At 35.7% G+C, this 15,160-nt stretch overlaps 1 protein-coding gene across 1 annotated transcript in view; it reads left to right on the top strand.

Moving 5' to 3' along the window:
• LOC140985208 (callose synthase 1-like) overlaps positions 1–14,496 on the top strand; it is a 54,081-nt gene extending 39,585 nt beyond the window's left edge. Inside the window, exons 23-42 of the mRNA XM_073452985.1 lie at positions 1,875–1,959; positions 2,034–2,194; positions 2,283–2,406; positions 2,497–2,600; positions 2,682–2,811; positions 2,987–3,138; positions 9,004–9,113; positions 9,217–9,342; positions 9,435–9,503; positions 9,589–9,778; positions 9,859–10,012; positions 10,519–10,638; positions 10,715–10,830; positions 10,922–11,005; positions 11,513–11,625; positions 11,712–11,941; positions 12,026–12,823; positions 12,946–12,996; positions 13,120–13,305; positions 14,040–14,496. Of these exons, the coding sequence (XP_073309086.1) occupies positions 1,875–1,959; positions 2,034–2,194; positions 2,283–2,406; positions 2,497–2,600; positions 2,682–2,811; positions 2,987–3,138; positions 9,004–9,113; positions 9,217–9,342; positions 9,435–9,503; positions 9,589–9,778; positions 9,859–10,012; positions 10,519–10,638; positions 10,715–10,830; positions 10,922–11,005; positions 11,513–11,625; positions 11,712–11,941; positions 12,026–12,823; positions 12,946–12,996; positions 13,120–13,305; positions 14,040–14,288 (3,352 nt within the window). The 3' untranslated portion in view covers positions 14,289–14,496. The remainder of the gene's footprint in view (positions 1–1,874; positions 1,960–2,033; positions 2,195–2,282; positions 2,407–2,496; positions 2,601–2,681; positions 2,812–2,986; positions 3,139–9,003; positions 9,114–9,216; positions 9,343–9,434; positions 9,504–9,588; positions 9,779–9,858; positions 10,013–10,518; positions 10,639–10,714; positions 10,831–10,921; positions 11,006–11,512; positions 11,626–11,711; positions 11,942–12,025; positions 12,824–12,945; positions 12,997–13,119; positions 13,306–14,039) is intronic.
• Positions 14,497–15,160: the final 664 nt, after the last annotated feature.

The following is a 15,160-nucleotide window of genomic DNA, read 5'->3' as shown; positions in this document are numbered from 1 at the left end:
CACTCACACTTATATCGTTGTTTATTGCAAAAAATCATAGTAGACTCCTCGTACTTCATCAAAATCAACATTGACTCAGCCATCTCCTTAAAGTAATTGCAATAATCTGCGTGCTTCCATTCATAGTCATCATTGAAGAAGTCAAGATTCTGTCATAAACCTTCGGGATTAGAAATTTAGAATATCTAGTGGTAGAATCCTCATTTTGAAGACCTGAATACAGTAGGGTGACATTTTCCTGGAAGAGCTTTGGCTGTTGGTCAACACATGTAGTTCACACTTATTTTATCATGGAGTTTTAGTATCCCAAACAGCATGACCAGCATCAGTTTTTTCTGGCTCTACAATGTCAACAGTTAAATATCCGAGTTTCTCTCTCCCTCTATTATACTTTCTAATGGATTGAACTACCAGAACAATTGTTCCATTGAGACTAGTTGTAGTGATTTGGATGGAATAAGAGAGTGATTCAGTCGGAAGTTTATAGGCAGTATTGTCACAAGTGGTATTGACTATTGATTGATTTATATATTTCTGTGTACGCAATAGAATTGGCAGATCAGTATAGAAAAATGGAGGAATTAAAGGGAAGGAAAACGTAAAAATAATGTAGAGCATAGGACAATTATTATTTATCTGATACCATATAGATTGGGTAGAAAAGAATATGGTTTTTTTAAAAGCCCCCCCCCCCCACCACCACCCCTCTCTCTCTTACAAAATAGGAAATAACAGAAATATGCTACTATACAATCCTTATTCTTAGGAATCCAATGGGTCCTTAACAATTAGGATATCATCATTCTAAAAAGAAAATATCACATCAAGGTTTATTCCAGTTCCTATGATGTTTTACATCAGTGTGATTATTAGATGAATAGGTGGATTGATTCTTAAAAATATAGCACTTTTGCAATCAGTTCCCCAACACAGCCATGGAAAGGGAGTCCATTTTATCGATTAACATCACTCTCCTATTATTTTCTCGTAGAACTTTGGAAAAGGCCTCTCCAGTCAAAAGGAGCCGTCTCCTTCCTTGAATTCTACCACACACTTCATCTAACTCCCAATTGAAACTTGCAAGGATATCATACAATCTTTCTTTATCCAAGTGATGTTTAAAATTTAACATGGATATCCAAACCCCTCTAATCTGCTTCATGAATACGTCCAAATTTTGCCATTGAATTTTAAACATTTTAGTATTTGGTCACATAAACATTAAGATTCCTTTATTGTTATTCAATTTCATTGAGCAAAAAAATGAGAACATTTCCAAATCAGAATTATTTTCTCTCAAGGCAACATAGATGCCATTGGAAGTCTTGAAGAGAAGATAGGTACACACAGCTGATGCTTGTCTCCATTGAATTAATAGTCCAAGGCATTCTCATCCAATGATACAAAATCAGGTCCCCTTCCTTTGGTCTTGTTTCAATGAGAGGAGCACGTTTCCAGTTGGAATAGTTTTGACCAGTTTAAGTAGCTCTTCCCGATGTTGAAACCTATGGCTCTCATACCATGTAGAAAGTTAAGGTGAAAAAATTGTATTTTTTGTTATGTAATCAAGAGGTTATATACCAGAAAACATTAAAGGTTAAACTGGAAAGACAATTTAAGAAACTTTCAGTTTTCAAGCAATCACACAGAGCAAATAGAAAACTGCAATTTCCAAACACAAAACCCCTAATATAGTTAGGTAGTTGTATTAGTTTTTTCCGCTCGAATTTTTTCCACAGAATGCAATCAGGGGACATGTATATAGGGGTATTTTTGGCTTAAATTTTTGAACTGCTTGTAACCCTCTCTCTTCTGATTCTCTGAAGTTGGTTATATTTTTTTCTGGGTTCACGGTTGGGGAACAATGGTAACAGGGAAATGAACCTATTGCTTGTGCCATATCATGCTGACAAAGAGTTGGACCTTATCCAGTGGCCTCCGTTTTTACTAGCCAGCAAGGTAGGGGTACTAGAACTACTTTAATTTGTAAGCTTTTTAAGTTATCGCTTCATCTGTCATGGTTTTCAATATAGCTTCCTATTGCCCTGGATATGGCAAAAGACGTCAATGCAAGAGATCGAGAGCTCAATAAGAGATTGATTGCTGATACATACATGCGATGTGCTATTAGTGAGTGCTATGCGTCTTGTAAAAATATTATCAATTATTTGGTTGTGGGAAAACGCGAGAAGCAGTAAGTTTTCATCAAAGAACATTAAATTTTATATTATTTTTCACATATTGAAAATTCCAATCATATTCTTTTGGTTTGTAAATTTCAGAGTAATAAGTGAGATCTTCTCTAAAGTCGATAAACACATAGAACAGGGTGATCTTATTGTGAAATGTAATATGAGTGCTCTGCCAATCCTCTATGACAAATTTGTGCTGCTTATTGAGTATCTGGTAAATATTTTGAATCCTATATTTCTAATGTCAGTACAAGACATGACAATGTTTGGAACTGCCTAAGAGTAATTATTTTATATTCTGCAGAGAGAAAATAGAAGGGATGACAAGGATAAGGATGAAATAGTTATTGTCTTGCTCGACATGCTAGAAGTTGTGACTAGGGACATATTGGATGACTCTGTTCCTAGGTAATAATACACATGCTATTAATAATCACACACGATTTCATGTTAATGTGTATGCACTTCAATCATTATTTTCTCTTGTAGTTTGCTAGAATCCAGCCATGGTGGATCCTATGGAATGTATCAAGGGATGATGCCTCTTGATCAACAGCAGCAATACTTTAAGACACTTCGTTTTCCAGTTACAGAAGACCTTGAGGCATGGAAAGAGAAAGTAAGTTCTATGGAATGCTTTGTAAAATCCTCCTTTCCTCGTTAGGGTTCTGATAAACTTGGACTTGAATAACTGTTAAAAGATAGTAAAATTATATTACCTATTTTTATCGATACTTGTAATTCTGACATTTATTGTTCACTCTATCAAAATCAATAGCTATTTGTGTATTCAGATTAAGCGGCTTCATCTGCTGCTAACTGTGAAGGAATCGGCTATGGATGTGCCATCCAATTTAGAAGCCAGGAGACGTATTTCATTTTTCTCAAATTCATTGTTCATGGATATGCCTCCAGCTCCCAAAGTTCGCAATATGCTCTCCTTTTCGTAAGTCACTTCACATAGTGAGGTTTAGGTTTACTGTAATGCTTTGATATTAGGGTTCCGTTATATAATGTGTTTTCTCGTATTTTATCGGACAATTTTGATTCATAGAGAGATAATGCACTAAGAATAGGAACTCATTGCCTGTATAGTTCAGGGATGAAATATCTGTGTCCAAAAGTCATAACATTGATTTCTTGGTTTACATGATGCCATAACAATGCACCAGTTATTTTTCCTTCGCTGTTTTGTTCTATGCAAATTGATAAATAATTTATAACAATCGCTTCACACTCTAAATATTTTATGTTCTTGACATGGTTCCCCGAAGATATTAATAACATCTTTTCAACTGAGAGTACTCGTAAGTTAAATTGTGCTACAGATAAGTAGGGGTGTCAAAATGCGACACGACCCGTCAACCCGATACGACCCAACACGAAAAAAATCAGGTTCGGGTTGGGGTTTTTCGGGTTCGGGTTGGGTGGGTTCGGGTTAGTACTAGGTTAGACGGGTTTCGGGTTGAGTCGCGGGTTGACCCGAAAACTTTTTTTTTTTTGTAAATATTACCTATATTTTTATATATTGTATGTTTGAACAAAATTTATTGTGTATTTATATGATAAATTTTCATCATTTAATATTTATTTGTATTTTTTTTATTTTTTTAACAATTGTTTATTTAATTTAGTAAATATACTTTTAATTTTATACCATTAAACTTTCAAATTTAAATCGAAAATTTTGTAATTATGTGTTTAAATTAAAATATTACTATTATTTTTTATTTTTTCGAATTTTTTAAAAAAAAATTAAAAAAATTCGGGTTAGACGGGTTGAGTCGGGTTAGACGGGTTCGTGTTCGGGTTGGGGGTTTTCGGGTTGCTTCGGGTTCGGGTTGGGAAAAAAAATAAAAAAATTTCGCGGGTTGACCCGAAACCCGACCCACCCGACCCGATTGACACCCCTACAGATAAGTCATTTTGAGAAGTTTGGTATGACAAAAGTTTAGAGAGAAAATGTTAACTCGTTTATCTTAATAATGATGATAACAACTGTTTCTATACACAATAATCAAGATCTAATTTAAGAATATTAAATCCTAGAAAATAATTACTCTATTCTAAATCCCACACAATCTGGAAATACATTGACTAAATCATGCACACAATCTTCTTTGATTGGGAGAAGATTTTTCCACTCTCCCCCTCAAGCTAGGGAACGAATGTCGTTCATACCAATCTTGCTTACTTGTCTCTGGAAAAAAGTACCAATCAATCCTTTGGTGAGTATGCCTGCAAGCTGCTGCTTTGTGAAATAGAAAGGAGCTTTTCTTTTATAAAGTGTTGTTCCACTTCAACGTGCTTTATACAGTCAAGTTGTATTGGATTATGAGCAATATTAATAGTTGATTTGTTGTCACAATAAAGTTTCATTGGGCCTTTCCATTGAACTTTCAAGTCTTCTAATCCATAGCTCTATATTTAGTTCCTGCATTGTATCTTGCCACGACGTCGTACTTTTTCCTTCTCCATGTCACAAGATTCCTTCTTTTAAGATTGTCCGATAAAGGGATTTTTGTTCAAGAAATGAGAGTCTGGCTTGAGCTTGGCTCGTTTAAGATTGATAGAGGCTCGAGCTCGACTTGTCTTGAAATTACTAAGCTCGCGAAAACCTCAAGCTCGGCTCGTTAAAAACTCGTTTATCATGTTAATCAAGCTGGGCTCGAGTTTGGTTATTATGTTTAACAAGCCTGATTTGAGCTCGGCTCGTTTTCGAGCTCATAAAGCTTACAGTTGAACTCGAGTTTGAGTTTAATTCGAGCTTGATAAAAATTAAATATATATATGAACTAATTTTAAATCAGACATAAAAATGTAAATTCATTCATAAATAACCAAAACTATAAATATAACAACTAAAAAAAAAACGAGCCGAGCTCAAGCTCGAGCTTACGAGCGACCTAAACAAGCACCCCGAGCTCGAGAGCCTATTAACGAACATGTTTGCGAGTTCACGAGCTGAATATCCTTAGTCTTGAGTTTAGTTTGATTAAATTGATCGAGCTCAAGCTTGATTTGATATGATTAATAAACGAACTCAAGTTTTTTATCGAACTGAGCTCCGAATAGCTCGCGAACGGTTTGGTTCGTTTACATTCCTAACTGTAATCAATCACATATGTTTGAGTGTACCATTTGGCTACAGGTCTTGCCTTGTATCTTTCCAATGAAACATCTGAATTGTATTGGATTGTTAATATCCATCTACACCCCACTGTTTGTTTTCCTTTTGGCAGTTTCACCAAGTCCCAAGTCTTATTTTTTTCAAGTGCTTCCATTTCATCCTTCATGGCATTCTTCCAATTAACATCATTCAATTCCTCGGATACTGTTTTGGGAATTTGGATTGAGTTTAGGCTGCTGAGAAAGGCTTGGTGATTGGGAGACATCTTCTTGTAAGACATGAATATGGTTAAGGGGAGTTTGGTGCGTGATCGGATTTGTTTTTTAATAGCAATTGGAACATCATAATTATTTTGATCAAGGACATTCAAAGTATTATCAGTGTAAGGATTAGGGGATACCTCATTAAGTTCACGAACAGGGACTGGTGTGGGTGATTGGACCTGGACTAATTTGATAATTGGTGTCTGCCTTCTTTTATAAACCTGCAGTGGTCGAGTGAAGTCTTGAACTTGAGCTGTAGGAGGTTCATGACGAGTTCTATATTGGGAGGGGCAATAGGCGGAGGTGATTTAGTTGTTAAAGATTCAGTGTGTAGCCGGGTAGGTGTAAGAGCTGTAGGTGAGGTAGAAGAGCATGATCAAGGGGGAAAATTTCATTGTCCTTATCTTTTTCCAATAAGATCTCCCCCTGATGTTAAGGACTACAAAAATAGTTATCATCTTCATTGAAAGTGACATTGGCAGAGATATAGACTTTCCTTGTGGGAGGATGGTAACGTATGCTTGGGACTTTGAAAGTCACGAACTTTGGTAGGTAATCTGTTAATGATATGAACTGCTGCTGTTATGACTGCCGCTCCCCAAAATTGTTTAGGAATTTTTTTTTAAACAAGAAGGCTCTGGTGACGGCTAGAATGTGTCCATTCTTGCGCTCAGCCACCCCATTCTGTTGGGGTGTATTAACGCAAGAGATTCATGTATTATGCCTTTTCTTATAAATATGGTGCAAGAACTTGATTAAAATAGTCCCTAGCATTGTCAGACCACAATCTTTTGACTTCCCTATCAAATTGTCTTAATCATGTGACAGAAGATGGGAAAAATGATGCTGATCTCAGATTTGTGTTTCATGAGGAAAATCCAAGTTACACATGTACAATCATCAGTGAAGAAAATAAACCATCGAGCCCCAAATATGTTAGGAATAGTTGAAGGTCCCCAAACATCACTGTGAATGAGATTAAATGGAACTGTGGTTCTTTTATTGCTTATTGGGAATGAGGCATTGTCGTGCTTTGCTAATTCACAAACATCATACTTTAAATTATCAATATCCAAATCTTTGAACATTAAAGGAAACATAATCTTAAGGACTTTAAACGATGGGTGACCAAGACGAAGGTGTTTGAGCCAAATATGGTATTTATTGGATTTAGAAGGCTCTAAAGTAATGAGAATGGAGAGGGGTTCGTAACTCTATCCCGACCACTCGATTCTTCATGATAGTGGAGACCATTATTTTCTCTCGCTTGTCCAATTATCCTCCTTGTACCCTGTTCCTGAAAAACACAATGAGAACCATCGAAAACAACACTGCAATTAGAATCCTTTGCGAGTTTTTGGATTGACCGCATGTTTGTAAAAAGTTTAGGGACATGCATGACATTTTTAAGAGTGAGGGTTTTGGTTATAACAATGTCTCCTTGTCCTGCTACTGTTGTTGCTGAACCATAAGCCATTGTTATCTTTTTTTGTCCGGCAAGGCTTGTGTGTGACAAATTTTTGTGGATAGTGGGTCATGTGATCCGTAGCACCTGAATCAATGACCCAAGAGCTAGTTGTTGATCATATCCAACACATGGAAGGCATGAGAAGAAGAAGATATGCCTGAGAACGCCGAAGTGCAAGTACCTGCTGTGGAGGTTTTTCCTAATGATCCCAAGAGATTCTTTAGTTTCTCCATTTCTTCTCTATTGAATTCAATGGGTCATCCTTGAATGTTGTTTTCCTCAACTTGTTGATCACTGGCAGGCGTATATGCCTTTCCTTGTCTCTTTGAATGTTTACCTTTGTCTGTCCAATATTTATTTGATCTTTGTGGCCGGCTGTGGATTTTCAAGTATTTGTCCTCAGTGTGATTATCCCTCTCACGGTGAGGGCACCACATGGAATTTTTACCACGTGATTTCAATGAAAAATCAGGCTGTTTATTATCCTTCCCTACCGGCTGCTCGGTGCTAAAGTTCCTCCCTTTTGTGGTCGCAAGGGCTGAATTAGTCACTGAATTGTATTCTATCATAACACCTCTTCTTCCTTCTTCAGCTCGAACAATGCATCTGTCTCATTTAGTGTTGGTAGATCTGCTTTTCCAAGAATTTGTTATCTCACGTCATCAAATTCAATTGAATCCAGACAGGAAGTCATTAATTTTATCTTTAACCAACCTTTCAAGAAGTACTGCGCCATCACTGCATTTCATTTCTACGCATTGATAACAATCCATCTCTTGCCTCAAACTTTGTAGAAGATGGAATAATCTGTGATTGACCAATTTCCTTGTTTAGTTGATGAAATCTGTCTTGATTTCATATATTTGTGCATCATCTCAGACTTTGGAGTATGTTTGCTTCACAGTCTCCCATATGTCTGCCACAGTGGTGAGGAACATGCATGTGTCGCTGATTTCAGGCAGCATGGAGTTCCCTAACCAGGACATTAACATCGAATCTTGTTCATCCCATGCTTGAAATCAATGATCTCCCTCTTTTGGGCCAGAACCAAGTAGATGACTCAATTTGCCTTTTCCTTTGAAGAATTGGCGAACCAATTGAGGCCATTTGAGGTACTTCTTCCCATTCAGCCTATATGCTGAGTGAATGTTTTGTAGCTCCTGCTGGTTGACATCAGATTGCTGCCCTCATTCGATGGGATCTCTTTGGTGGCCTTAGCGCTGTTGTTATCACACTTTTGACACATTTGCTTGACAACTGGTTATGTGATTGAGGGGAATAGAGAGATAGGTGATATAATGATGACGAAAAAAATTCACGGATTTTTGACCTAAAGCTCTAATACCATGAAAAAAGTTTAGAGAGAAAAATATGACTATTGTCTCTTAATAATGATGATTACAGCGATTTATGTTCACATTAATCAAGATCTAATTTAGGAATATTAAATCCTAGAATATTTGCTCTAACCTGAATACCACACAATCTGGAAATACATTGACTAAATTATACACACATCTTCTTTGATTGGGAGGATATTTGCCCACAGCTCTAATATCATGGCAAAATTTTAGAGAGAAAAATATAATCTTTTATCTTAATAATGATGATTACAAAGGTTTATATACACAATAATCAAGATATAATTAGGAACATTAAATCCTAGAGAATATTTACTCTAATCTAAATCCCACACAATCTGGAAATACATTGACTAAATTATATGCACAATCTTCTTTAACTGGAGGAGATTTTCCCACACGATATATTCTTGGGATTGGGAGTTGTTTAAATTAACTGGATTTTAATGTGAGGTATTTGGCTATTTTCTAGATGAGTTTGTTGCTAGAATATCTACTAAACAAAGTCCTATCATTGTTTCTTGATGAATATGCTGTTTTTTTTAAGCATGCGTCTTATGTTTCATATTTTCTTTTATGTTTTCTGCAGCATTTTAACTCCTTACTTGGATGAAGAAGTTCTCTTCTCCATTAATTCACTGGAAAAGCCAAATGAGGATGGTGTTTCAATTCTGTTTTATTTGCAAAAGATTTTCCCAGGTTTTATTTATTTGTTTTTCGACTCTTGATACTGTTGTTACTATGTATACACACTTGACTTAGAATGAAGAACACTAACATGAACTACTATTTTTAATGACAGATGAATGGGAGAATTTTCTGGAACGAATTGGTTGCGGCAGCGAGGAAGATATCAAGCTAGACCCAAACCTCGAGGAAGACCTACGTCTATGGGCTTCATACAGGGGCCAAACATTGACCAAAACCGGTATTCTATTTTTAATATTTTCTTCTGAGCTGAGTCGTTGCTAAATTAAATGATGGTATGTTATATTGATATGTTCTCCACTTGAAAACCAGTACGAGGAATGATGTACTACCGACAAGCTTTAGAACTACAGGCTTTTCTTGATATGGCAGGAAAGGAAGGTGCTCAATGAATTCTTTACTTATTTTTTCTTTACCACCCATTAACTTGAAAAGTAGTTATTATTTCAGTCAATGCTTGCTACAGATTTAATGAAAGGCTATAAGGCTGCTGAACTGAATACTGAGGAACAAGTTAGAAATGAAAGTTCATTATTAACACAATGTCAAGCAGTGGCAGACATGAAGTTTACGTATGTGGTCTCATGCCAAAGATATGGACTTCAAAAAAGATCGGGTGATTCTCGTGCAGCAGATATTTTGAGACTTATGATTAAGTATGATCTTGTGATTTATTTCTTTCATGTGTTCATTGATTGTCTTCTATGTGTCTTGAGTTTGTTAATTTATTAAGCAGGTATCCATCTGTTCGTGTGGCTTACATTGATGAGGTTGAAGATACAGGTAGAATCAAATCTAGTAAAATGGACGAGAAAATCTACTATTCAACTCTTGTCAAAGCTGTGCCAAAATCAGTTGACTCATCTGATCCAGATCAGAAGTTAGACCAGGTACAAGTTCTTAACTTGATATGAATGCCTAAATATTATCAAATATCCATGATATATGATAAAAGTTTCTATTTCAACTTTTCATGTTTTATAATCGAGTTACCTTATGCTGAAGAGATCGAAGTTCTATAAGTTTTACACATTTAACAACCAAAAAAATAAAATGTTATAAGCTATCAGTCCTAGTTTAAACATTCAACATAAATACTTGACACTGTCATGGAAAATAATGGAGTACATATCTGATAATTTTACATTCATCTCACATCTGCCTGTTTTACAGGCAATTTCTTCAGATATCGGCTCTTTTGATTTATTATATGGTTGTTTTTTAATATAATAGCATATCCTCTTTTTTTAAAATTTCAACATGAAGCTTTGTCTGTACCTTAAAGTTTCTGGTGATGCGAGTCTTGTATAAGCATGGTATTTTTTAAAATCTTAAATCTACATTTGTATAAACATGGTAATGTGATGATAGTAATAACAACTCAAATTCCTACCAGGTTATTTATCGCATAAAACTTCCCGGACCAGCAATATTGGGTGAGGGCAAACCAGAGAATCAAAATCATGCCATAATCTTTACACGTGGGGAAGGCTTACAAACGATTGATATGAACCAGGTATTTGACTTCTACAGTTAAGCTATTGGAATTCCAATATTGACCTGATGGATTATGATCAAATGTTTGGCAACAGGACAACTACATGGAGGAAGCCTTCAAAATGAGGAACGTGTTGCAAGAGTTCCTTAAGAAGCATGGTGTGAGGAAACCAACAATTCTTGGACTTAGGGAGCACATATTCACAGGAAGGTATTGAACTCGGGAAATAAACTTTTACTCATTTCAAATCCCATTTCTGTAATTTTATTGTTGGTTAACCTGTAGTTCTCTACTTCTTTAGTGTATCTTCACTTGCCTGGTTCATGTCAAATCAGGAGAATTGTTTTGTCACAATAGGTCAAAGATTGCTCGCCAATCCATTGAAGTAAGTTTATGTTGATTTTTATAGGATTTGTTACAGATCTAAGTTTCAGTATCTGCACCTAGAAATAGTTATGATATTTGGTTAGCTTGTTGCATTTTGTGTTCCTTTTAATCACCGTTTAATAAGATTGAAAATTGAAGAATAAGACTATTTGTAAAGATAAAATGTTCTAAATGTCTCCTATATAATACTTTTAGAGTTTAAATGAGGGGGTCATTGAATGTGTACCAGTGATAGTCCAAACAGGGCTTGGGTCAAGTCTTGCTGCCAAGAAGAATAGCTGCACATATGAGGGTACTTTGTGTTTTTAGACAATGTGGCAAATTAATAACAACCTTCTCTCTATCTTCGTCTTCATCACTAGTTCTGCTTCATCACTTAAGAAGTAAAAATCCCACAAGGCATGACATTTTATGAATTCTGTATAATATGATGCTAATATTCGTGGCTACTCTCGGATCAGCTAAATTTATTCATCTGATTTCAAATTTTCTTGTTGTATTTCAGGGTTCGTTTTCATTATGGACATCCAGATGTATTTGATAGGTTGTTTCACCTGACTAGAGGTGGTGTTAGCAAAGCTTCTAAAATCATCAACTTGAGCGAGGATATTTTTGCAGGCATTTTCATAGCCTTAAAACAACCTATGTGTATTTTCTGATAAATCTAGCTTTTCAGTTATTTTATACAGCTCATTTCTATGAAGGTTTCAATTCCACTCTTCGTGGAGGCAATGTCACTCATCATGAGTACGTACAAGTTGGTAAAGGAAGGGATGTCGGCCTCAACCAAATCTCAAATTTTGAGGCAAAGATAGCATGTGGTAATGGAGAGCAGACTTTGAGTCGTGATGTTTATAGGCTTGGCCATCGCTTTGACTTTTTCCGAATGCTGTCATGTTATTTTACTACAGTGGGCTTCTATTTTAGCACTTTGGTAGCATCCACACCATGAAAAAGTTTCTTAACAATGTAAATCTTCTCAAGGTTGTATCTGAACGTTTCTATTTTTTCCTGACAGCTTACGGTTCTAACTGTATATGTATTTCTATATGGTCGGCTTTATCTTGTTCTAAGTGGCCTTGAAGAGAATTTGAGTAGCCATCCAGCAATACGGGACAATAAGCCTCTACAAGTTGCTCTTGCTTCTCAGTCATTTGTGCAAATTGGACTCCTAATGGCTTTACCTATGATGATGGAGATAGGTCTTGAAAGGGGTTTCGGTAGTGCGTTAACTGATTTTGTTCTAATGCAACTTCAACTTGCTCCTGTATTTTTCACATTTTCGCTTGGAACTAGAATACATTATTTTGGACGAACATTGCTTCATGGGGGTGCTCAATATAGAGGTACTGGTCGAGGATTTGTCGTGTTTCACGCAAAGTTTGCGGACAACTATCAGTTATATTCCCGAAGCCATTTCGTCAAAGGAATTGAACTAATGATTTTGCTTCTTGTGTACCAAATATTTGGTGGAGCATACAGAGGAGTTGTTGCATATGTATTGATTACTGTGTCTATATGGGTGCTGGTGGGCACTTGGCTTTTTGCCCCTTTTCTGTTCAATCCTTCTGGATTCGAATGGCAGAAAATCGTGGATGATTGGACAGATTGGAACAAATGGATAAATAATCATGGAGGCATAGGTGTCCCTTCGGACAAGAGTTGGCAATCTTGGTGGGAGAAACAACAAGAGCATTTGTCTCATTCGGGAACGCGTGGTATAATTTTTGAAATATTGCTGTCTCTTCGGTTTTTCATTTATCAGTACGGACTCGTTTATCACCTGAGCTTCATCAAGGGAAGCAGAAGTTTTCTGGTATGATGTTTACACTCATGTAATCCTCATTCCTTGTTTTCCATTTTTCCTTCGTTCCTTCAGTTTTTATTTGCTACTTTGGAATGTGGACATGATAATCATCCCTTTTGCTTCATATCCAGGTTTATGGTTTATCGTGGCTTGTGATTCTTCTGGTCTTACTAATGTTGAAGGTGAACATTTTGTCTCTTTTATACCAATCATAATACCGAGCATATCTCTGCTCAAAAGAATAGACCTGTTCATGTTCAGCTTCGAACCCTTTCCCGGACCTTAAATGTGCCAAACTTTTGCAGGTTGTCTCAGTTGGAAGGAAGCAACTCAGTGCTGATTTTCAGCTCGTATTTCGAATGATCAAGGGCTTGATGTTCGTCTTACTTGTGGCAGTACTTATTACCTTAATAGCTCGTGCACACATGACATTCCGAGACGTTATTGTTTGCATCCTCGCATTCATGCCAACCGGATGGGGATTACTATTGGTGAGTGCTACTTGTCCGTCCTATCTTCTGTTCATCAGTTTTTTGACAATCTTTTTATCTCCTAGCCCTATTCCATGTTTATAGTTTTATAATTTATTTACGGTTTGGGTCTGACTCAGACTTCATCTTCCGCTTGTTTTATCCTAAGTTATACTCCCTACTTGTGCTCAAGCGTAATGCAAGTATTGCGATCTATAGAATGTCGGTCAGGGCGAGCATTCAGAACTAAATAAACCAAATTTATTTACAAATCATTTAATCAACCAAAATTTTCATCATAAGCAATCTAACCGAATTGATATATACTAAAATAATCAAAACAACCTAGCTAACTGAACGAATTAGGCAAAATAAGTAAACTGACATGACTAACCAAATCGAAATATTTATATGAGAAAATATTTCTCTACTTAAGTTCCTGTTGTTTGGTCCTTTTTGGTTTTTGATAATAACCGAAACTTAGTCGAATCAAGCAATATTTTAAACAAAAAATAACAACCGTTTTACCCAACTAGTAGGAAATGTTAAGTTGGTCAAACCAAGATTTCTCTCACCCTTAAATGTTGTCATAATTTGTAGTCTCTAATGGTTCAAATGTCAGATGCGTGCCTGTGTAAGTGTGTGACATGGAGTAAACCTATAGTAAAGTAGAAGACTGTTATTGTCTATCCATTATTCTAACAAATTTTATGGTCGAGTTTGAGTCTCATTCCGATTCATTTCTGAAAAAACAGATCGCACAGGCATTAAAGCCTCTAGTTGTTCGTGCTGGATTCTGGGGATCGGTTAGAACACTTGCACGTGGTTATGAAATTATAATCGGATTGCTGGTGTTCACACCAGTCGCATTCTTGGCGTGGTTCCCTTTCGTTTCTGAGTTCCAAACACGAATGTTGTTCAACCAAGCTTTCAGCAGAGGCCTGCAGATATCTCGTATTCTTGGTGGACCGAAGAAGGATCGCTCCTCAAGCAACAAAGAATGAATGCTTTCGAAGGTATGATATACACTCGAAGTGGCTAAGATCTCTCTCTTCTTATTTTGCCGTGATTCGTTCATGTGTACATTGTTGTTTGTACGTGTAATTATAGTAATTTAGGAACTTGTATTGTCGACTGTGTGAAGGAGTTATTGGGACTTGAGTATATTCGTAAGTGGATTTGTAAAGTTTTATTACACTAATATTTCTCTTTCGAACTGTTTTCTATTTCATGTTTCATCGTCATCTTGTATAATTTCCGAAATATGTCATCAACTCTCTTTTCTTCATTCTCGATAATCGACTATTTTTTGGACTCTAAACACACCACATCTTTGCTTTGGTTGATTGACTGAAAGATTAGAGACCCGAGGGAATGGATAAAATTAAAGAGAATAAAAATGGTAGGTTTATGTTTGATAATCATGATAAGAGAATGATTATTAAATAATCATCTATTATCTCGCGTTTGGTTCATTTTTTATTTAGTCTGCAGTCTCTTGATTATGATTGAAAGTCCGCATTCTTCATGGTATTTGTGTGATAAAATATCCCTCCTTAAAAGGTATGATAATGTATAATTTTTGGATAGTGATCATGATCAGATTGTATATTGATCATAATACCCTTGAATTGTCTTTTTTAATATAATATGAAAATTAAAATTCGTGAAACTTTAATAATTAATATAATATTTAAATTTTTATTATATTTTTTATAAATTAATTTCATATATTTTTATTATTTTCAATCATTTTAAAGTAAATAAATTGTAATGCAAATCTATCTTAAATTAAATTTTTATAAACTTGTAATCTTGTTAATTAATTTTTTTATGAAAATAAATATTTATTAAATTCTAATTTATTTTGTTTAAT

This window comes from Primulina huaijiensis, chromosome 9 (assembly GCF_012295235.1).
Source record: "Primulina huaijiensis isolate GDHJ02 chromosome 9, ASM1229523v2, whole genome shotgun sequence".
NCBI classification, from domain to species: domain Eukaryota; kingdom Viridiplantae; phylum Streptophyta; class Magnoliopsida; order Lamiales; family Gesneriaceae; genus Primulina; species Primulina huaijiensis.
Note: the sequence above shows the minus strand (reverse complement) of the source record. Positions and strands in the feature narration are given on the sequence as shown.